Source organism: Wasmannia auropunctata, unplaced genomic scaffold (assembly GCF_000956235.1).
Source record: "Wasmannia auropunctata unplaced genomic scaffold, wasmannia.A_1.0 LD334385.1, whole genome shotgun sequence".
Taxonomy (NCBI): Eukaryota; Metazoa; Arthropoda; class Insecta; order Hymenoptera; family Formicidae; genus Wasmannia; species Wasmannia auropunctata.
In genome coordinates this window covers 47,727-70,709 of record NW_012028505.1, presented here as the reverse complement: position 1 = coordinate 70,709, position 22,983 = coordinate 47,727, and the positions used below count along the sequence as shown (strand labels likewise).

The 22,983-nt window shown below is 36.0% G+C and overlaps 1 protein-coding gene across 1 annotated transcript in view; it reads right to left on the bottom strand.

Annotated features, from left to right (window-relative positions):
• Nucleotides 1-367: 367 nt before the first annotated feature.
• The window catches only part of LOC105458695 (fibrillin-2-like), a 42,649-nt gene continuing 20,033 nt past the window's right edge, over nucleotides 368-22,983 (bottom strand). The window contains exons 15-43 of the mRNA XM_011704187.1: nucleotides 21,081-21,296; nucleotides 20,305-20,504; nucleotides 19,548-19,728; nucleotides 19,136-19,438; nucleotides 18,140-18,481; nucleotides 17,647-17,772; nucleotides 17,183-17,516; nucleotides 16,215-16,381; nucleotides 15,795-16,123; nucleotides 14,281-14,707; nucleotides 13,539-13,892; nucleotides 13,196-13,309; nucleotides 12,831-12,989; nucleotides 12,271-12,485; nucleotides 11,123-11,480; nucleotides 10,878-11,023; nucleotides 9,996-10,104; nucleotides 9,619-9,897; nucleotides 8,583-9,008; nucleotides 7,320-7,568; nucleotides 6,994-7,197; nucleotides 6,041-6,166; nucleotides 5,729-5,968; nucleotides 5,370-5,542; nucleotides 4,039-4,233; nucleotides 3,131-3,235; nucleotides 2,855-3,007; nucleotides 2,587-2,790; nucleotides 368-1,914 (exon numbers count right to left, since the gene is read on the bottom strand). Coding sequence (XP_011702489.1) covers nucleotides 1,696-1,914; nucleotides 2,587-2,790; nucleotides 2,855-3,007; nucleotides 3,131-3,235; nucleotides 4,039-4,233; nucleotides 5,370-5,542; nucleotides 5,729-5,968; nucleotides 6,041-6,166; nucleotides 6,994-7,197; nucleotides 7,320-7,568; nucleotides 8,583-9,008; nucleotides 9,619-9,897; nucleotides 9,996-10,104; nucleotides 10,878-11,023; nucleotides 11,123-11,480; nucleotides 12,271-12,485; nucleotides 12,831-12,989; nucleotides 13,196-13,309; nucleotides 13,539-13,892; nucleotides 14,281-14,707; nucleotides 15,795-16,123; nucleotides 16,215-16,381; nucleotides 17,183-17,516; nucleotides 17,647-17,772; nucleotides 18,140-18,481; nucleotides 19,136-19,438; nucleotides 19,548-19,728; nucleotides 20,305-20,504; nucleotides 21,081-21,296 — 6,653 coding nt within the window. The 3' untranslated portion in view covers nucleotides 368-1,695. The remainder of the gene's footprint in view (nucleotides 1,915-2,586; nucleotides 2,791-2,854; nucleotides 3,008-3,130; nucleotides 3,236-4,038; nucleotides 4,234-5,369; nucleotides 5,543-5,728; nucleotides 5,969-6,040; nucleotides 6,167-6,993; nucleotides 7,198-7,319; nucleotides 7,569-8,582; nucleotides 9,009-9,618; nucleotides 9,898-9,995; nucleotides 10,105-10,877; nucleotides 11,024-11,122; nucleotides 11,481-12,270; nucleotides 12,486-12,830; nucleotides 12,990-13,195; nucleotides 13,310-13,538; nucleotides 13,893-14,280; nucleotides 14,708-15,794; nucleotides 16,124-16,214; nucleotides 16,382-17,182; nucleotides 17,517-17,646; nucleotides 17,773-18,139; nucleotides 18,482-19,135; nucleotides 19,439-19,547; nucleotides 19,729-20,304; nucleotides 20,505-21,080; nucleotides 21,297-22,983) is intronic.

Here is a 22,983-nt window from a genome sequence, read left to right as displayed (position 1 = left end):
TATTTATGTTTATATTTTTTATAAAATATAATTTTTAATTTTTTATAAAAATGGCATACCGGGTCAAATTTCTACTCAGAATGAATCGTAACATTGAGATTTACGCGATGGCTCTGTCTCGCTCTGTAGACTGCCGTCGGCTGTAGTCAAAATTCGCCCAACAATTCTATACTTATACCGTTGGCGAGTCGCAAGTATTAAAAATATATTTTTGTTTAAGAAATATTAATAAAAAAAATTATTATCTTTAAAAACGAAACTTTTGCATACCGATATATTCGCAAATGAAAGAAGACGTTACACCTATCATAAAAATAGCAGCTCTTGTTTTTCAGCGAAAAAAAAAAGAGAAAAGAGAGAAAGCCGCTTTAAATAAACTCTATTCACATCTTTATTATACTGACATGTTCTTTAGTATATTGTACATAATTAAAATTCTTACACTATGATATAGGCACGACGTAATAACGTATACGTATTATATGACGTAATAACGTATATCAATGAGGCCGTAATATCGATGATATGTACTACAATAAGAAATTCTCTTTGAGGTTTAAGCACAAGGTGTACTGGATTTTGTACATGAGACTACATTCGTGCCGCGTTTTGTGCGTTCCAAGCTAAGATTTATAAATATATAAAGCTATATTGTTTTTTTTTTTATAATGTGTACACGTGCGTTCGGTCGCTTAAAGCTATAGTAATCTAGCGTTTGTACATCTCTAGCGTGTTACCTCTAATCTAATCGTATTATATTTACGTAACAATTACAGGCAGTAAATTGAGAGAACACTTGTTTCTTGACGACGCACACAGCGAATTATTGATTTACGAATTTCTGTCTGTTGATTTTTAATTACACATTGGCGATTAATTAACAGGAATAGAATATTTATCAAGATTATTTCGATACATAAATTGTTGACTATCTAACGCTCTATAGGGGCGGTTTCCATGGTTCGAAATTATATACAAAATTGTCAAAATCTCAAACCAATCTCAAACCTGGGCGGTATTCAGAGATTCTATCCAGCCAATGAAATGCTTACAGCGTCTCGGGATCGTAGCTAAATATAAAGCATCGAGTCTTATTGTTAGATCGGTATTCATAATCTCATATTTCAGACACAATCTCAGACACTGTACAGGCATTCGGTTGGCTGGACAGAATCCGTAGACTGCCCATAGCTGGATTTAGGACGATTTTGAATACAACATCGAATCGTGAGCACCGCCCCTACAGAGTGCTCGATTGGATATGTCTGGCAGTGTAGAAATAACGAAGACGTAGGAGATGGGCAGTCGTGAAGAAATCGCTTTGTAAAATAAGGGTATATATTTATCATTCTGGCAGTTAAATAACGCAATCCGCATGCAATTGAACACAAAAGGTCAAGGCGCTCCGCTATATCTTCGCACAACTGTCGCCTCTCCGTTTGAAATTTTCCGAGAAAACTATCGGACGAAGAGAGAACGACTAATTCTCTATTGCCGATTCTCTATATTACTGGCTTCTACGCGTCATCCTGGTACTCGCGTCCCTCTCTTACGTACGTTGGTGCTTTTAATACTTTGCCGTAGCTCGAGATAATTACGCAGAATTGACTAAGAGAAAGCGTTACGCAGTGTCGGGCAGTGATCTTCTCACGCAATTCGATTATTTATTTGGGATCCTTCCTCCGACGGGATCTTTTACTCCGTGACTACGAGACGGATCGTGAAAGTCAGCGGTTTTTCCCATTCCGTACTCGTTCCCGTCGCGTTTCTCGGACGACCGTGGATAACTAAACGAAACTCGCCGGGATTTTTTAGTCGGTGTCGGAAGTGCAAGGCAGAAACGCCGTGTTTCCTGATGATCTCAAAGTGTTCGTCGTTGTTGCCCCGCGCGATTGTGTAATCCACGTCCTCGCCCTATAAAATAATAATTGCCAATCATTTTCGGTCGAGGAGTTAACACAATTACAGCTAGTTATATGAAATTCGTGACAAAGTCTCAGGTTGGATTTTTTAAGATGAGATTTATTTATAAGGTAATTCACTTATCATTGCTCAGCTTATGACGTCAGAAGCGAGAAAGTACATAATAAAATTCTTGCAAAATGTATTTAAATAGAAATATTTTCCAATAAAAAATTTATCGATAAAATAGACTTATAAAATATTTTATATGTATAGGTAATCGATAAAGGATAGACTTATAAAATGTACTGGAAACTATCTTTTTGTTTTGGCGACGAATTAAATCTTATGTTTCTATATATTATTAATTTGATAGTTATCATAGCTGAAAATATAGCTTATTTCGTTTTTAGTTATGCATAATTTATTTCCAGACATAAGTATGGTTATTTATTAATTTATGAAACAAAAGAAGAAAGAGAAAATTTTCGTATTTTATTTCAAGTCGATTCTATCAATTGTAAGCTGTTTTATTAAAATATATTTTGCAACAATTTCTAATACGTATTTTCTTGCTTCTGACGTCACAATTTGAGATAGTAGAGAACAGGAGCTTAAAAGAACTTAAGAGCTTAAGAGAACTTAAAATCGACTTTCAAAGTTATATGTGCAGAAAATTATTACCTCGATGGCAGATTGCAGTTTGATAATCCGCGTACGGTGTCTCGTCTGACGCAGATTGATCTTGAGTATGTGCTCCGTTCCGTGATGATGCCTCTTCGGCCTGGCATTTCGACGTTTCTTCTTTATCTCGCCTCTCCTCGCCCTGATTTTTCTGCTCACCGTTTTGTTTCTAGCGCCTCTTCTGTGCCGTTCCTTTCCATTTACCTAATTCGAAAAACCCGTGTTATCGCATTATGCATTGCGATAGAAAGGAAGTGCAAATGCGTACCTTGCATGAGAAACAGCCTTCCGTGGAGATAGTCTTGTCATCAGCCGGCGGTATGTGATAAGGATCAGGATTGATTTGGAAAGTCGGCACGTTCCCGATATCCTCGTCGTAGCGTCCTTGATGCGACGGATTGATGGTAGACAGGCAGTGACCCTGCAGTAAATTTTTCGACAAATAAATAATCTTATTAGATCGTGTTTGATATTTAAAAGATACGTTGTTGTAGCTTATCGCTATCAGGTGTGGATGACAGGTGTGGAGCAAAAAAAAACGGACCTGTCCTATTCGCTGATAACCAGTCGGGCAGCCACAAATAAACCCATGACCTCCGTTAGGAGTACATCCAAAGGCACATGGACTTCCAAGACATCCAGCGCTTACCTTTAGAAAGTAAGTTATAAAGATAAAAAAAAAAAATATATATATATATATATATATATATATATATGTTTTGAAGACTGATTTAAATTAGTATCTAAACAGACTATTTGCAAAATGTTTAACCGAAAAATTTTTATGGTATATAAAAAAATAGGCGTTATTAACGTTAAATATACGTTTATTAAATCGTTAAATTGTATAAAAATGGTATTTTAAAGACAAATATTAATAATAATTGAAGGAGCCATAAACGAGTAAATTTCATGGGTATATAATTTATATCGGGATATACAAATATCTATAAAGGCGGTATCAGTTTCCTTGACTGCAGTCTTCATCAGTCGCTAAACATTTAATACTTACATGATTACATAAAAAATTTGAAACTGGTACCGCATTTATAGATATTTGTACATCTTGATATAAACTAACTTGATAAAAACTTGTTTGTTTACGGCTTCTTAAATTATTATTAATATTTGTCTTTGTAATTACGAGCGATATTTAGGCTATTGACGGTATTTTAAACTAGTAAAAAAAAGGTAATGAAACTTTATAAATATCTTATAAAACGTTTTTATAACGTTTATTATATATTATATATTACATATTATATAGTTTAAAAACGGATTAAATTTTAAACGATTATTTTTCAGTTTATACGTTTGTTATATATATTATTATATTTAGTATTTATTAAACGTTTTGAACGTAACTATGTTGTTTGGATAAGAAAAGTCGTTGAAAAAAATAAAAAAATAGTTTTGAAAAGGCATTCAAAGAAAGTAGAAAGTTCACTTTACCTGTACGCAAATCGCTAAATTATTGTCGAATTGGTATCCGTCTGGGCAACCACATTTGTAACTGCCAATAGTATTAATGCAAGTATTATCGCCGCAGGGTGAAGTATTACATTCATTTTCATCTATACACTGGCTGTGATAAACATGTTGGACGAAACCGTCTGGGCAGCCACAGCGGAACGTTCCCATGAGATTCTAAAAATTGCAGAGTACAGATATCTTTTACGCTTGAGTGGACCGTTTCTAACACAAATGCAAAATATTTTTTATTGTGCAGCACAATCTTTCGCAGCATGTTACAAGCATGTGAAAGATATCTAGGCTTGACAAAGGATATGGAAATCTTTTTCAAAAGCGAGAACAAATAAGCTATAGTGATTGATGGATATTAGATATATGTATTGTAACATGCATTATAACAATAGAATTGAATATGGAATAATTCAAAATGGGTTCCATTATACCTTTGGTCTACAGTTTCTTTTAAAGTGAAAAATATGAAAAAGAAAAAGTAAAACCGACAAGGTACTATTAAAGATCTTTTAAGTAATGTATCGTCGATGTTTTACTTTCTATCTACGTTTCCATCTTAGAAAAAGTTTTCGGAGAAAAACATAATGCCCTGAGCATTGTTGAAGCTTCCCCAATTGAAGATCGTTATTTTATGAGAAAAGTTGCCGCGTGTGTGCGCGTTAATAATAATTTGACATTAATAGCATAACATTTTGTATGTGTGTGTGTGTGTGTGTGTGTGTGTGTGTGTGTGTGTGTGTGTAAATGTTTTGAGAAACTTTCCTTATAAAATATCCAATTAGAATTAATTAGTCGAATCGATTTCAATTCGATGTCGATGAATAATCAATATCGAAAATTGTTTGACATTTTCGTCATCTTCGATTTCATACAATTTTTATATTAACTGACATTATAAATGTGTGTGTGTGTGTGTGTGTGTAGATTCTTTTAGCTTAAAATTATCTTAGTCAATACTGTGTATTGACATCGAATACCAAGTATATGTATATAACTATATATATTTTCCGACTTTGCGTCGATTCTATAATGTTATAGAATTGGCCGAAAGACAATAAAAATCTTATATATTCGCAACTGCTGAATTAATACCTTAAAACAATTATGAGGTAAAAAATGACGAAAATATCAATCAGTATTCGACATCGATTATTTATCAATTCAAATTTCAACGCCGATTCAATGTCGATTTGACTAATAATTTCTGACTGGATAGCGGACTTTCAATCAAGTACGAAATTTATGGAGTGGTAAATTGAAACATCAGCGATCCATGTAATACATATCAGTGTAGTTACCTGACAACCGTGTTCGCAATTAGCATCGTCAGCGCATTCGTTGAAATCCGTACAAAATCGTCCGCTGTGGTCTAATTTGAAACCTCTCGGGCAAATACACTGGAAGCTTCCCAAGGTGTTAATGCATTTGCCGGGTCGCGGGCAGATGTCCGGTTGATCGCATTCGTTTATGTCTAGAAAAAAATTATATTATAAGAAACGCGCGAAATTATAAAATATTATTTAGGAGGATATCTTACAATGAAAAGCATTAATTATATATAATATATATAAAGTTTTTATATAGGTACACATTAATTTATATTGATTTTATACTGTTATTTTAATGGCAAAGTGAAACAAATTAAAAAAGACTGAACCATGGCACGCATCTCCCTGTTGGGTGTAGCCCTCCTGGCAATCGCATGTATAACTTCCCGGGGTGTTTATGCAATTTTGCTGGCACAGATGATTTCCGGTTGCGCATTCGTCCAAATCTCTGCAGCTAATACCGTCGGGATTCAGGATGAAACCCGACGGGCACGAGCAGATGAAGCTACCCTCGGTGTTTTGACAATTGTACTTGCACGGTATTGGCGTTAATTCGCATTCGTTAATATCTGCGATTTCATTATTTATCGTTACATGCGTAATTATATTTGTTTAAGCTTAAACGAATTGAGGAAATTTACCGATACATCGAATGCCAGATTTGTCGGCCTTGTAACCTTTATTGCAGATGCATCTGTAAGAGCCGAGTGTGTTGATGCAAAGGCCATTGCTGCAGAGATCGGGTATGGTTTTGCACTCGTCGATATCTGAAAATTTACATTATTTATTTAATTTTCAGAGCGAAAATCAAACAGACTTTTATCTTAATCATTGTCGATTGAAACCTAGATACAATCAAGACAACGAGATAAATAATCTCCGATAATATTGTGGAAAGATTGCACAATACTGGCATTATGAATTGACAAAAATTTCACAATAATTCCACCAAGATGATTCACCATAGTGCAGCAGATCTGTCAGAATAAAATTTCTAAATAATATTTATTAACAATTAGATAAATTGAATTTAAGATGTAGATATTTCATAATATATTTTCTTTCAAAAATATAATAAACGATATAATGACAGTTTATTAAAAAAAAAGTCAAGATATGTGATCCAATTATTTTTAAATATCCGACAAACACTACCGGAAAATTCATATGTATCCTTTATTTAAAATGTTGCCATGTTGAATGTATAATATTTTATGTGGCAATATTTCTACATTATAATGTAAAAATAATAGTGTATTTTTATGAGCATAATAATGAATTAATTTGATTCCTTCATTACAACTATAATAAAATATTTTTTTCGATTATTAAATAATTTCTTTCCAAATTTTATTTTATTTTAAATATACTACTAAAAATAATTCGCCACATATCGTTATTATTGTTTTGTCAAAATACTATTTCAAATTTAATTGCGCAAACAGTTATCAATATTTCATAAAAAATCAACATTGTTATACATCTGTTTTTATAAATATATTCATAATTGCAGATTGCAAATTTTATGTGGAAGTTTTGTCATAGAATTTTTATAAATGTTATCTTAGCGGGGTATATGTATATTATTATGTACCTTGCCCGTCCACGGAGAATCCTTTGTCCAGACAAAGCTCGTTATAATTTTCAGAGTCTCTGGACGGACATATTTCGCAGTGTGGCCCCCAGGCCGCTCCCATGGTGCAGCAACAGTCCGCCTTCGTAACCGTGCGCACTTCCGACGTTCTAGCGGTGCATCTGCCGCCGATCGTTTGCAGGAAGCAATAGCCGATCCTTCGATCTGGTCACAGTAAAAGGTACGATCATATTTTCTTTTTTCAGCATTTTGACATTTGTGGCATCTAATATTTTTATTTTTATTTTTATTATTTAACATGGCGTCTTATTTTTTGCGCTTCATACCGATACACGATTTTCCGTCCTCGCTTTGCACGAAACCCTCGTAGCAGAGGCACTGGTAGCTCCCTTCCAAGTTCACGCAACGGCCATGCTGGCAGAGGCCGGAGTTGATGGCGCACTCGTTGATGTCCTTACACTCGTCCGCCATCCCTATCTTCTGGTAGCCAGGTGGACAGATGCACATGAAAGTGCCGATCAGATTCTTGCATTGGAACCTACAGTCGTTCGCCGGCGTCGCGCATTCGTCAACGTCTGGAAACAAGGAATTTTTATTAGGGTGCCTTTTATTTAGCGACACAAGTCGACACAAGCGTCATTCTATCTTCGTTGTCACTGGATGTTGAAAAAAAGACAGAATGACGCTTATGTCGACTTGTGTCGCTAAATGGAAGATATGACCTTGATCTCCTTCTTCGTAATGGAAAAGCCGTGTGTCGCGTCAATTCAAATTAAGGGGGGAGCTTGGTTTAGCACGCTAAAAAATTAGGTGACATTTTTGAAATTTTTTTTAGGAAACTATTCAATTTTAGAAACTATTCAACCAATCCTTTTGAACTTTATAGGGTGATTTCTTATACTATTGAACTAACAAAAAAATATTTTTGTGCCAGAAAAAAATATTTATTATGCGAGTAATAATAACATTTATTCGGCGGTGTTTGGCATTCATCCGATTGACTTGGGCCTTTGCACACGTTTGCACAAATACTTTTCTAACAACTTGAATCACAGTTTATAATAATATTATTTAATTAAATAATTTTTATTGCATAATAATCACGAAAAATTTTTTATCAGAATCGCTACCTTCTTTTTCCAAGTGCGCGATTTTCATAATTTCGTATTATTTTCTTTAAAAATAGGTTCAGTTAATGCGTAAACTTTTAATAAACAATAATCTTTTCGGATTTTTTATTTCAGACAAATACAAGCGGCGCTTCGTTGCACGCCGCCCGCCGACGCGCCGAATAAAAAGTTATTATTACTTGCATAATAAATACTTTTTCTCTGGCAAAAAAATATTTTTTTGTTAGTTCAATAGTATAAGAAATTACTATAAAGTTCGAAAGGATTGGCTGTATGGTTTCCTAAAAAAAAAAAATGACAAAAATCACCTAATTTTTCAGCGTGCTAAACCAGGCGTCCCCCTTAATGAAAATTTAAATTAAAATCAATCGCTTCGTTTTAACGTCATTTTAACTCCGTTTTGCTTTATGAAATGCAAAGAATTTAGCGAAGCATCGAGAAGAGACAGCCTCTAATTACCTACGCAATGGCGGCCATCGGGCGCCAGAGTGTACCCGTACGGGCAGATGCACCGGAAGGAGCCCGGCGCGTTGTGGCACCGGAAGGCGCATTGATTGCCCAGCTCCAGACACTCGTTCACGTCCTCGCACACCTGATGAGCCCCGGGCGCGTATCCCTCGTTGCAGGAGCACTCGAAACCGCCGTCGATGTTGCGGCAAGTGCCGTTGCCGCAGATATTCTGCACGGCCAGACACTCGTTGTTATCCACGCATCGCCTCCCGGTTTCGTCCAGCACGTATCCGGTCGGGCACTCGCACCGGAAGGAGCCGTCCGTGTTGATGCACTCGCCACCGTGACAGGCATCCGTCATAAACAGACATTCATTCAGATCGATCCCGGTATCGTCCCGTCCCGGCCCTTCCGGGCACATCCTCTTGAATTCCTCTGGAATGAATATGCTTGATCTTGATGATTTTCTTACCTTTCAAATTACGTGATTATAAGGTAAACTTTTTAAATTATTAATTAATAATTATGACGCTCTTTCTTTGATATCTCTCTTAGATTGTTCCAGATGTCGAGAGCTATTAATTTTATGTCATACACTTTTTTACAATACAACTTTTGCTATCTTTTAAACTGTTTGAGATACTGAAAATTGTTTCACGTAATAGAATTTTTATATGATAAACAAAATTTTACTTAATTTTTTATAAATAAAACAATTGTAATAATTTTTCTTCTTAAATCTTCTGATTTAAATCTTTTTAAAAATGGCAACAATTTGAAAAGTAAATTAATTTCTGTCTCTAAGAGTTAAATACTTGAATGGCGAGAACAATCAAAGAACTTGGAGCGACTTGTATTAGCGATTACTCGTCACTGCCAAATCGGAAAATTTGGCTCAAGGAACTACACGCAGATGTGGTTCTCTGCTTGCAATACCAACTAAAGTCGCCCTATCTATGGCGAACTTCAATAATCCACGAAATGATGGTCCCACGAAGAAAATTAAAAACCACAATTTCTTAATTTTTTGCGAAATATCTTTTACCGCTATTCTCGGGCGGACACTGCTCGCAGTAACGGCCCCAAGCCTTGCCCATCGTGCAGCAACAGTGCTTCTTGGTCATGCCGCCCTCCCGTGGGAAGCTGCACTGGCCTCGTCTATAATTATCGTAGCATTGCTCCTCCCTGACATCGATACACTTCAGCGAGTTCGGTCTATCACTTAATTGATACCCGACTGGGCACTCGCAAATCACTCCACCCTCCGTATTGATGCATCGTCCGTTCTCGCAAATGTCTCTCGTCTCCACGCACTCGTCCACGTCTATATGCAAGTGTAAATCATGTTTAATTAATGTCGTTTAGAGAATATTTAAAGACGCGACGAATAATCAATGTAATTTAATGTATATTTCTACGGACCAACGCATTTTTTTCTGGAATGGTCCAATTCATATCCTAGCGGACAGGTACATATGTATGATCCCATTAAATTCTGACATTTCCCTGGAGATGGGCATAATCCCGGTATCTGCAAAATAAAAGCTTTTATAAATAATATCAATATGTATTAGTAATTATTTATAAATTTATGGCTTATTTGAATTAAGGCTGTTAATATACAGGGTGTCTCGTACTCAATGGTACAGCGCTTGTGGGCAGGTAGTGTGGACCAAACTGAACAAAAAAGTCCTCTACCATTTTGCGATCTTCGCAATAGTTATCGAGATACTAATCATTTTAAAAAAAGAAAAAATTTTACATAATGGCCAAGTTTTTGCTTCACTATGATTCTATTGATCATTTTAATAACTTTAAGTCTGTTTTACGAAACTTAAAGTTATTTGGAAAGACAATGGCATTAAACTTTTGCTGCATATAATTTTAAATAATTTAAATAATTTAATAAAAAAATATTTTTCCGGTTTGGAATAAAATATTTTTGTCTCTACTCTCTATATCTAATCAAATACTTGGCAATTTGTATGATCTCATATTTGTTTTTGGACAACTTTTATTTGTTAAAATAATATTTTTGGTTTAGATAAGATGTACCTAATGTACGATACACTTGTATATACTTTGCGTAAATTTTTTTTAATGATTAGTATCTCGATAACTATTGCGAAGATTACAAAATGGTAGAGAACTTTTTTGTTCAGTTTGGTCCACACTACCTTCCCACGAGCGCTGTACCATTGAGTACGAGACACCCTGTATATATAAATGTTATAAATTTATCAGCCATCCTCTTTGGAAATTTTCGAGAAATATTCTGTGCCAGGATCTGGGCATATGACGTACCTCATGACACTCGTCGACGTCGCGACAGTGCTGGCCGTCTTGCGCCAACACGTAACCGTCCGCGCACTCGCAAACGAAGCCGCCGATCGTGTTCCGACATCGGCCGTTGCGGCACAAAAACGGCATAATTCGACATTCGTTAATATCTAAAATCAGTTTATTAAAGTATCGAGATGCACGAAAGATAGTTTATCAATTGAAGAACTATATATAAGGTATCTCTCTCCAGGTACACAGCTACTGACCCGCACAGTCGTTATTCGGACTGAGCTTGAATCCTTGGTAGCACTGACACTTGTAGGAGCCCAAGGTGTTGATGCAAGTGCCATTATTGCATATGTTCGGATTGCGCTGGCATTCGTCGATGTCGACGCAATTGTCTCTGTCGCGAGTCAACGAGAACCCGGAGTGGCAGATGCACTGGAAACCGCCTTGCAAATTACTGCACGCGCCGTTGCTGCAGATGCCCGATCGCTCGTAACATTCGTCGATGTCGACGCAATCGTGCTGGCTCGGTCCAAGCTTGTAGCCAGCCGGACACTCGCACACGAAGTAGCCCTGTTTGTTAATGCACTGTGCGTTCCCGCTGCAGGGATTCGGTATCTAAGACCGTAAAAAAAAAAAAACATTATTGACGACACAAATATTAATGAGTCCAGGATCTATCATGATTCATGATACACTGAGAAAAAAAATGGTTGAAAAACGCAAAATTTGTTTCATCTTACCAAAATATTTAGTCCGATACGTTCAACTAAACGTTACTACAATGACAAAAAATAATTTGTTACTATAATAAACAAAATCCTATTTTTTAACTAAACTATTTTGTTTCAACAAAAATTTATCGTATTTAACTCAACCGTTCGATTAGAAATACACACTATTTATTATCTCCATCAGCGTCGTTTAGTCAGTTTGACATTTGGCATTTGAACGAATATATTACTTTGATAACTAAATAGTATGCAAACACAAATAAATACCACTAGAATTTCGAACAAAATAATTTACTTGAGTTGGTTTAGTTAATTCTTGCTTAAAAAATTATGCTAGTTGACATGAGTTAATTATACCCTCTTTTGTGCAACTAAAAAATTGTTGAATCAACCATTGGATCAAACAACTACACAAATTTAGTTCGTACAATCAGTTTTTTTCTCAGTGTAGCTATTATATGAGCCTCTTAGAAACTTAAGTGATCAACTCTACACTTGGTAAATCTTAGTACCAGACTACATAATTATAATTTTTTTGACTTCCCCTACATTTTATTTCATAAAGCTTAAATTATTGTTATTTAGTTAAGAGATCTACATATTACAATAATTCAGCTTTTTTGGATTTAAAGAAACGAGTAGAAATCTTTCAGTTAAAACATCAAATATCGCACCTGTTGACACTCGTTCTCGTCAATGCACTGGTGCGAGTCCTGGTCATAAATGAAACCGCGGTCGCACTGACACTCAAAACTGCCGGGCGTATTCATGCAACGGCCGTGAGTGCACATCGTCGGCATCAGGGCGCACTCGTCAATCTCCTCGGAGTGATTTGTGATCGGGTTCATGATCTGGCCTGGCACCAGTCCGCAGAGAATCTCGTGTTCGCCTGCAGAAGACAGCAAATGATTAATATCGTTAATTCCATTCGGTACACGGAAAGAACGATTTTATTGAAAGATCTAAAAAATTCTAAAAATTCTAAAGATTCTAAAAATTTTGCTAAATATGGATCTGAAAATAATTTTTTGTTGAATCATCAAAATAATTTATTGGAATGTTCAAATTGATAAGCATTGCTATAAAACTATTGTTTTGATATTCTAGTAATCATTTTGACTTTTGCACCAAATTATTTTGATTATTTTGAACAAAAATTATTTTCAGATCTGGATTTAGCAAAATTGTTCTTTTCGTGTACATGTAGAAATGGTTTGATCATTCGAATACTCACGGGTCCTTTCGCCAGGACATTTCTCGCAGAGACTGCCCCACGCGGCTCCCATGGAACAGCAGCACAGCATCTTTGTTTGTGGCTGCACCATGGGATTAAGGCACTGTCCAGAATCGTAAGTGAGGTAGCAGGCTTCCTTTCTCATGTCCACGCACTCCTCTAAAAGGACGTGTAACAGTTACATCTTACGATTCTTTTTATTAAAATTTTGATACAAATTATATATTTATATTAGAATTCAAATTTTTTTCTCTTGTATAATATCATGCGTTATCTCAACTATTTAGATTTAATGATGATTAATGAAGCAAATATATTTAGAAATAAAAAAAATTAAACAATTTTTTACATTTAGGTATACTTACTTCCTCCGGGCATCGCCATGTATCCTTCAGGGCACTCGCAATGGTATTTCCCTTGATCATTGATGCAATATCCTACGCCGCATATTCGTGGATGCAACGCGCACTCGTTTATGTCTGTAATATAATTTTCTCGCGTCATTTGAACAATCTGCTATTTCAGCACGTAAGAACATTTGCAATACTCTGAGAACTTATAACTCGAAAAATTTAAATACTTGAAGATATTAAGTTTTAAAAAATCCAAGGTTATACTTAAACTTTTTTTGTTTCAAAAAAAGAACTACATTTTTTATATAAATTTAAGAAATAATAAAGAATGTTTTTAATGACATGTTTTCATTACCGATGCAACTGGTTTTAGAACCGTCCAGGATGAAGCCTTCGTTGCAGGAACACATAAAACTACCGAACGTGTTGGTGCAGTGCCCGTTCTGGCAGATATTCTCGTGCTCTTCACACTCATTGATGTCTTCCAGAATGACCGTCACGCGATTCGGCCTGTACCCTGGTCCGCTGGGGCACAATTGATCGTACTCTTTCGTGTCGATCTGCGGACATTCCTCGCAACGATTGCCCCACGCGGTGCCGATGCTGCAGCAACACGTTGCCTTCGTCACTGACGACGCCACCTCGAAGATGCACTGGGGTCGTCCGGTACCATGTTCGTAGCCCGTGAAACAAAGTGATTCGCGTCTATCTGCGTGACGCAAATGTAAGAAAATGAGAATAACAAGGATTATAGATATTCGAAGTGTCCCACACAGCATGAAATATTATTTTGTAAAACATTTTTTGAAATATTTGAATTAAATGTTTCAGAAATGTTTGGTAAACATTTTTAAAACATTTTTAATTATTACATTAAAATATTTCTCACAAAAATGTTAATAGAAATACAGTATAAATGTTGTAAGAAATATTTCTATTGAAACATTTCAAGAAATATTTCGAAAAACTTTGATTTCCTAGATATATTTATATTTTAGAAATATTTCATGAAAAATTTTCAAATATTTCAAATCTTGCATGAAATATTTTGGAAATATTGCTGTGTGAGGGTATAATTAACGAATGAAAAAACCTACCGACGCAGGCATTCCCGGCTTCCACCAATTCGTGATGCGGTGGACACCTGCAGATGTACTTGCCCTGCGTGTTGATGCAGGTGCCGTATTGACAGGACTGCGGGCTCTCGCATTCGTCCACGTCGGTGCAGTTGCCGCCGGATCCGTCGAGCTTGTAGCCCTCGTTGCACTCGCAGCGGAACATACCGAAGATGTTCTCGCAATGACCGAAGACGCAGAGGTTGCTGAACATCTCGCACTCGTTGATGTCCACGCAAGCCTGCTCGTTGCGCTCGTCCGGGTGCATGAAGCCCATCTCGCACTCGCAGCGATAAGCACCGGGGTAGTTCAAGCAGTGCCCATTTTCGCAGAGCGTACTGTCCTCCGCGCACTCGTCGATGTCCTTGCAGCTGTAGCCGTCGCCTCGAAAGCCAGCGTCGCACACGCACTACAAAGGAGGGTGTTAAAAAAGTCCCGATTTTTGTCCTCAAAGCACACCTGAATGGAACTTGAAAAATCATTGTTCAGGTCCTCAAAAGTCAGGAAAAAATAGTCGTTTGTCTGGAAGTCTTATACGGAAGTGATGGGAACATCACTATAGAATGACTTAAATATAGTAAAAAATGACATTATTCACGAATATGGTTATTTAAGCCATTCTAGCAAGGTTTCCATCACCTCCCGGAAAAACAACTATTTTTTCCTGTCTTTTGAGAATCTAAACAATGATTTTTCTAGCTCCATTCAGATGTGCTTTGAGGGCCAAAATAGGGACTTTTTTAACATTCTCCTTTCAGTGAAACGAATGAATATAAAAAAAATTTGACGGTAGCAGATCAATCGACAGAATTATAAGGTATCTCGTCAAAATTCTTCCTCCTTTTCCATTTTCTTAATTTTGAAAAATAATCAGATTTTTTGGCAGTATCAAAAAAATTCTAAAATTTGAAATTTATTTTTAGAAATAGCAATAAAAAATTTAATTTTTCGGAAACTTTTGATGTTTTTATTAGTTTAAAAGTTAGAAAAAAGTTTTTTTTTAATTTACGTTATAAGTTTAATTAACGGAGCTGCTATTCCTGAACAGAATACAGTTTGAATTTTTAAAAAGTCTTATTTGGTTTTTGCTAAATCGAGCAAAACCAAATAAAATTGACGTTTTTAAATTACTTGTAACTTTTACTAAATTACTTTTTTGCAACTTTTTATACATTTTCTGTCACTATCTTTAAAAATTATAAAATTTTTTTATCTTTAATCCCCTCAATTAATAGTAATCATAATATTTTTTCCGTTCGCAATACTCCTTTAAATCCTTAAAACAGCTCTATCAAACATCAATATTAAAGCATGATAATTGTAGATATTACTGCTTACACTTGCGCAAATACATATATACATTTTGATACATATAATAATACTGATTAATATTATAATATATATATAGGTATATAAATTCATAATAATTATGATTGCATGAAACAGTCAAGAGTCCTTCGACAAAGGATTCATCATGAATTCATTCGAAGAGATACCTTAAAGGAACCCTCGGTGTTGATGCAGTGCGCATTGGAGTCGCAGCCGCCGTTGTTCGTGGAGCATTCGTTGATGTCCCAACACTCGATTCCGTTCCCGGTGAAGCCCTCGTGACAGGTGCACACGTACGAGCCCTGGGTGTTCTGGCACTCGGCGAACTCGCTGCAGGAATAGGCGTTCAGCCGGCACTCGTCGTCGTCGGTGCACGCCGGTCCCTCGGCCGGTTTCACCGAGTATCCCTCCTCGCAGCGGCAGTTGAAGGAGCCGATCGTGTTGTAGCACTCGCCGTATCCGCAGACCCGCGGCTGCGTCACGCACTCGTCGACGTCTGACGAGACAACAATGCGTAGACGGCAAAGCGGATGGCATCAATTATATATTACTAGCGCAGTAATAAATAAATTTGACAAAAAGTTTACCTATGCAGGATATACCGTCCCTCCCGGGCAGCAAGCCGTTCGTGCAGTTGCATATGTAGCCACCCTGTGTGTTCTGGCATTTACCTCCGTTGCAAATGCGAGGGTTCTCCTTGCACTCGTCAACGTCCGCGCAAGTTCGACCGTCCAGGTTCAAAGCGTGGCCAGTGCTGTCCTCGCGAATAATAAATTATTATACATATAATCTCTTTAAGATTTCAATTGTGTTTAATATTATAAAAGCTGGATTAACTGTAGAGATGTGCGAATATAAATCGAATCAAATTAAATTAAAAATACAAATTCAAATCGAATCAAATTAGGTAATCACAATCGATTCGACTTGAATTTGAATTTATACGATTCGAATATTGGTCCGAACTACTTAAAATAATTCAAGTTTAACAATAAGAAATTTGAATATAAATCAAATATTGACAATATTATGAAATCATATTTCCCGCTAATAAGTAAAACAATCATATAATCAATATTATTTTTTTTATATAGAATTCTTATTATTACCAATATCTTAAAATTCACCCTAACAATAATTATGCCGTTAATTAAAAGTTATGTTTCAACAATTCGATTAGATTTAATTGGATTTGAATCGGAGTTCGATTCGGATTTAAATAAAGAAATAAAATTCGATTCGAGTCAAATCGATATCAAGGAACCTTGATTCTCACATTTCTAATTAGCTGTAATGGCTGCGTTTTGTTTCACGCATGACGCGTATGATGTATCATGGTGTCCTTGTTGTTCACTAAATGTTAAACAAAGCTAAGGATTAAAGGATAAATCATACGCGTCATGCGTGAAATGGAACGCAGCCAGTGTATTGATAATGAATCTTTGTGAAATACGGCAAAAGTACTTCAGAGATTGAGCAACGTTTAAATATTCACAAATAACAATCCTGAGAGATTTTATTATCCATGCACTGAAAAAAAATAATGATCCTTCACCGGCAAGAACAGGAGAAGCTGCCCGGCGTGTTCAAACAAATGTCTTCGCAGCCGCCATTGCCAACCGCGCATTCATTGATGTCCTCGCAATGAGATCTAAGCCCCGTCTGTTGATAGCCATCGTCGCATATGCATTGATAGGTGCCCATCATGTTCTCGCAGACGCCATTCGAGCATATACCGCTGGTTCTTGAGCACTCGTCGATGTCCTTGCAAGACTGCTTGTCGGGTCCCAGCTCGTGTCCTGGGGGGCACAAGCAGTTGAAGCTCCCTTCGGTGTTGATGCAGGTGCCACCGCGACACAATCCCGGCGTCTCTTCGCACTCGTTTACGTCTGAAATATTTCGCATTTCCCAGAGAATTATATCTTCAGATAAATTTACAAAAAATTTGATATTAGATATCTTTAAATTAAATTAATTTAATTGAAATACAAAATTTTAATTAAATGTTTTACGCTATACCCATGCAAATCTTCATAATGTCATGGCTGCGATAGCCAGGATTGCAGTCGCATTGGAAATTGCCGGGCGTGTTCCTGCATGTGCCATTACCGCACACCTCACGCGTAATCTCGCACTCGTCGATGTCTGAAAATAATTCAAGTCGATCAACTGATTTATCTGTTCATACAGAATTTTTTGCCAAATGCTATTTTGATGACAAAAAAAATTGATTTTAAAAATTGATTAAGGAATTTAATTATCACTATGAAAAGACGCGCATTGCGTAACTCTGAAACATCTAAAATCTTTATTATCTATAACTTTGTATTATATAAATAATTGTTAATATTTTTTTAGGGTAGTTTGAAAAGTAAATTCAGTGCAAGGTCAACAAAAGAAATAAATTTTTTATGCTTTAACAGCTCAAGATTCCATAGAGAGTCATCGTTTAGGATCCAGGATTTTTTCAAATCCTGATCTTTCAGAGGTTCCTCGAGGAGAAATTACCCACCGTTGCACTTTATACCATGCTCGTCGAGCGCAAAGCCCTGATTGCACTTGCAACTGTAGCTGCCGATCGTGTTTTTGCATCTACCGTTCAAACACATGCCCGGGAATTCGACGCACTCATTGATATCCTGACGTTCAGTGAAGCCGTCTCCACGGGGGCACAATTCGGCGTGAGCCTGCGTGCCTATTTTAGGACACAGCTCGCATTTGTCGCTGCCCCAGCCGCGGCCTACGGAACAGCAGCAGAGGCTCTTGGAGAAATGACCCTCTATGGGACTGGTGCATTGACCGTGACGATGGTCCAAGTAGCACAATTCTTGCCTGGTATCGATACAGGTGGTGTCTGCAATCGGGATATTGAGAAGAAAATATGAGGGATGTTTTAAAATTGATCCACGAGTCTATTCTCAAGAGATTTACAAGTAATTTGAGGCAGGAAAAATTTTCAGTTATTAATAATTTTCATTTTTCATTTTATAAGAAATATCTTTTAGAAACCATTAGTAATTAGAAAAGGCAATCAAAGTCAAAACGCGGTAATTGGTGCGTGGTTAATTTAATTACTCGAAAATAAAATTCAACACATTGATAACACGTACGTTTCTGCCCTTTTCAGGTCTTTCTCAGCGATACAAAACTCTTACATTAAAAAACGCAATTAGTTATTCACCTTCGCTCGTTCTGTATACGATTCCGCAGTGACAGTAGATAGCAGTTCCGTAACGTGTGAGCATCGTTTCTAATTATCTGATTAAAAGATCTGTCATCTGTGCAATGATATAACCACGCACCAATTACCGCGTTTTGACTCTGATTGCCTTTTCTAACTACTAATGTTTTAAGTCGAAGAGTCATACATTATTGAGTTATATCTTTTATAATTTTTGATACGATTTTTAATTATAATCTTTCGCAACTGCTCCATATTTTCTACAATCTTTTTTTTTTTCTAGTGAGAAACCTAGCAGTTTGCGATAATTTGAAACTATTGGCTTACGCGTCGTGTCTAAAGTGAGGCCAGGGGGACAGTCGCAACGGTACGAGCCGTCTGTGTTGACGCAGGTGCCGCCCTTGCAAATCCCGCTGTTGAGCTCGCACTCGTTGATGTCCGCGCAGCCCTTGCCGTCCACCTTCGCGTAGCCCTTCGAGCACTCGCAGAAGGAGTGATCGCAGACCTCGCAGGGGCTGCCCCAGGCCACCCCGACCGAGCAGCAGCACTCCGAGCGCAGGGTCAATTTCGGCAGGTTGTACTCGCAGCGACCGTCTATCATCTTGGTCCAGCAGGAGCCCCTCCGATTGTCTGGAATCGAAAGACCGAAATCCCGTCTATATTTATATTTATTTTACTTAACACTCGCAACGCGCGGGAGTCGTCCCATCATTATATATTTAAAAAATTTTCCGTTTACCCATGCAAATGTGACCGGTATTGTCGAGAACGTATCCCGGGGAACACTCGCACTCGTAAGCCCCCAGGGTGTTGATGCACACGCCATTAAAGCACACGTCCGGTCCTAACTCCTCGCACTCGTCCACGTCCTCGCACATTTGATTCTGCGTGTTGTACCTCATACCCGTCGGACAGATGCACTGCGAGTAAAATCACGCTGTCGATAGTTCACGACATTTATGCTCCAAATAAAATCAATTGAAAACGTGGAATAATGTCATAACACACAGTCACAGAAAAAAAGAAATTGTAAATACAATAAAGTGTAAAGATCGACAATTAATATAAATTTTACGCACACAGAAACTAAATTGATTAACTTTATTTTTGTAAATCTTTTGATTTTAGTACCAAAATACGTAATTATTAGGTACTTATGTATTATTACTGTGTAAACATCTGGTCTATAAAAAAGGAAATGTTTTAAAATCCTGCACATATTCTAAATTTGCTACACATGGAAATTTGGAAGAAAGATAGTAGAAAGTTATGAATAAAGGAAGTATTTTGAAAATTGATTTTAGTACTTACTAAATAAAAGAAAAACGTTAAAAAGGACAAAAGCTTTTGCACATTTCTAATAATTTCACAATGTCGATTTCCTCTACTTTTTATTTCATAGAGTTAATTTCTTTACCTTCTTGGAGCCTTAAATGTCAAATCCCTCTTTCTTTCTCTCTTTCACTTAATAAAAAATAAATAAATAATTTGCTTACTTGAAAACTACCGGGCGTATTTCGACACTGTCCGCCGCTACACAAGGAATCCTCCAGTTCACACTCATTTATGTCACTGCATATCTTGCCTGTTGCATCCACTTCGTACCCATTGTCGCAAATACATCTGTATGTCCCCATGAGATTCTCACATGCACCGTTGACGCAAATATTGGGATTCTGAGCGCACTCATTGATATCTACAATGGCAACCATAAAATTCCACCATTGAAATTATTCATTGAATTGGAAATAAACTGGGCAAATCTTGAATTATAAATTGTAGCATATTAACATTTAAAAGATTCATGAGTATCTGTAGATTTTAGATTTTTTAGATTAGAATTTCTAGATCAGAGAGGTTTAATTCAATTTTTTATGACTCTGAATAGTGTCTGAACCGTTCGAAAATTTTAAATCTAAGAGATTCGAATACGCGAATCACATATGTATATTGGCAAAATCTTGTAAAATTATATTTGCCAATAATAAATAAAACAAATAAAATTCTTTTTTATTACCTATACATTAAAATTTAACCAAACAATAATTATGTTGTCAAAAATTATGTTTGAACGATTCGATTCGATTTGAGTAAAATTTTAGTTCGATCGGATTTGAACAAGGAGTAAAGTTCAATTCGATTAGATTTGATGTAAAAAAATCTTGATTTGGATATTTCTACAATACTTTATAAATATATAGTAGAAACTGATGTTTTTGCAAGTTTGAGAATATCAGATTTTTAAATAAAATTTTCATTATGATGTTTTTACCGTCGCCATTATAAGTCATTCCAGCACCGTGTGGACATAAAGCTTCGAACTCCGAGGTGTTTGGAAGCGGGCAGGGTTGGCAGGTGCTGCCCCAGCCCATCGGCTGGCCCAGGATCACCGTGCAGCAGCAACAACTCGACTTCGTTACGGCTGTGGACGTCGGATTGGAGCATTGGCCGTCTCTGTACTGCGAATAGCACAGATCTCTTCTCGTATCTGACCAGCGCAGAGTCATCCAATAGAAATATTTTTTGTTAAACAAAATGTAAAATTATCTGATTAAATTAGTCGCATGAGATAGAAGAGGTTCTCTATGAGTGAAGTAGTAGCTTTGTCATTTCTTAATAAAATTAATGTCAATCTTGTCTTACATTATAATGCAAAACTTAATCATAAAATTATCTAAAGAACGAGTACAAAAATGCATTTTGAGATCAGCATAAATTTAAAGCAAAATTGCAAAATATTGGCTTGTATTTCGAAATAAAATAGAAACTATAGAGGGAATAGAGGCCAATAAAACGAACAAAGAGATGAAATGTACTCATATAATTTTTAATTTGATAATAATTAAAGTAGGACATTTCGATTTTACTATTTGTAAATCTGTTTTAGTCGCAAATGTAAAATTCAATAACACATTTCACTACTCTTGGAATAATTGAAAAACACGTGACGTTTCATACCAATTCTTCATAGTGTTTAATATTTCGATTAAGATCGCTGTCTGAAAAGTCACTGTTATTTATTTATTTTTTTTTAAACTTTTGGTAACTTGGTTCAATTACATCGACAGGTTATATACAATTTGGAGGTAAATTCCATCACTAAGAGATTTTCTCTGGTTAACGTCTTTGTGACAATTGATGAGATTTCTAATCAATGACTTTTCGACAAAAAATAATAGATCAACTACAATTGATAGTATCGATCAATTTCAATAGATCGATTTGTGGTCTTATGCCAACGTTGTCATAACTCGCTATATACCTATATTCGAAATCATTTATCCCTGATTTTACCATTTCTGATGCATTTTTTAAAAATTAGAATAAAAGTGAACATACGTCGAAGTTAAATCATTCTTTTAATTTGGAAAACAGCATAATACTCGATATTAAATCTGATTATTTCAAAAGACTTATATAGGAATACACATATAAGTACAGAAAACGGATTAAGTTTAAACACCGATACTAAACTGTCCAACAGCTCAGTATCTGTGTTTAAATTTAATATTATTTTGATATCCTTGATAGACATGCAGAAAATAACTAAAATTCAGAACAATGTAAGATCCCAAACAAATCGATCCGTCAAAAATGATCAATACTAACAATTGTATTCAATCTACTATTATTTGTCAAAAAGATGTTGGCCAGAGAAGATCTCTTTGTGGTCGAATCTACATGTCCAGATTGTCTCTGACCCATTGATTTAATTGAACCAAACTGGCAAAAGGTTGTTAAAGAAAAAGTGAATAACAATAACTTCAAACAACAATCTTAATTTAAATATGTATATTAGACACTATAAATTCACACCTTGTAAGAAACGTCATGTGTTTTTTGATTAAAGTAATGTTACACTTTAAATTTTGCATTTGCAGCTAAAGCAAACTTAATAAAGTAGGAAGTCAAAATTAATGAATTAAATTATATGATTGATGTATATTACAACATCTCTTGTGTTTATTCATTATAGCCTCTATTCCCTCTAGTTTCTATTTTATCTAAAGAACAATCAAGTTGAAAGATTTAGAAAAAGTAATAAGCAGAACAGATTTTAATCTAGCGAACGTTTTGTTATTAAGAAAAATTGTTGACTTAAAGAGTGTTTCATAGTTTACCTAATAATATATTTTTTATTTTGCATACAACATATTAAGAGCAGAATATATAAA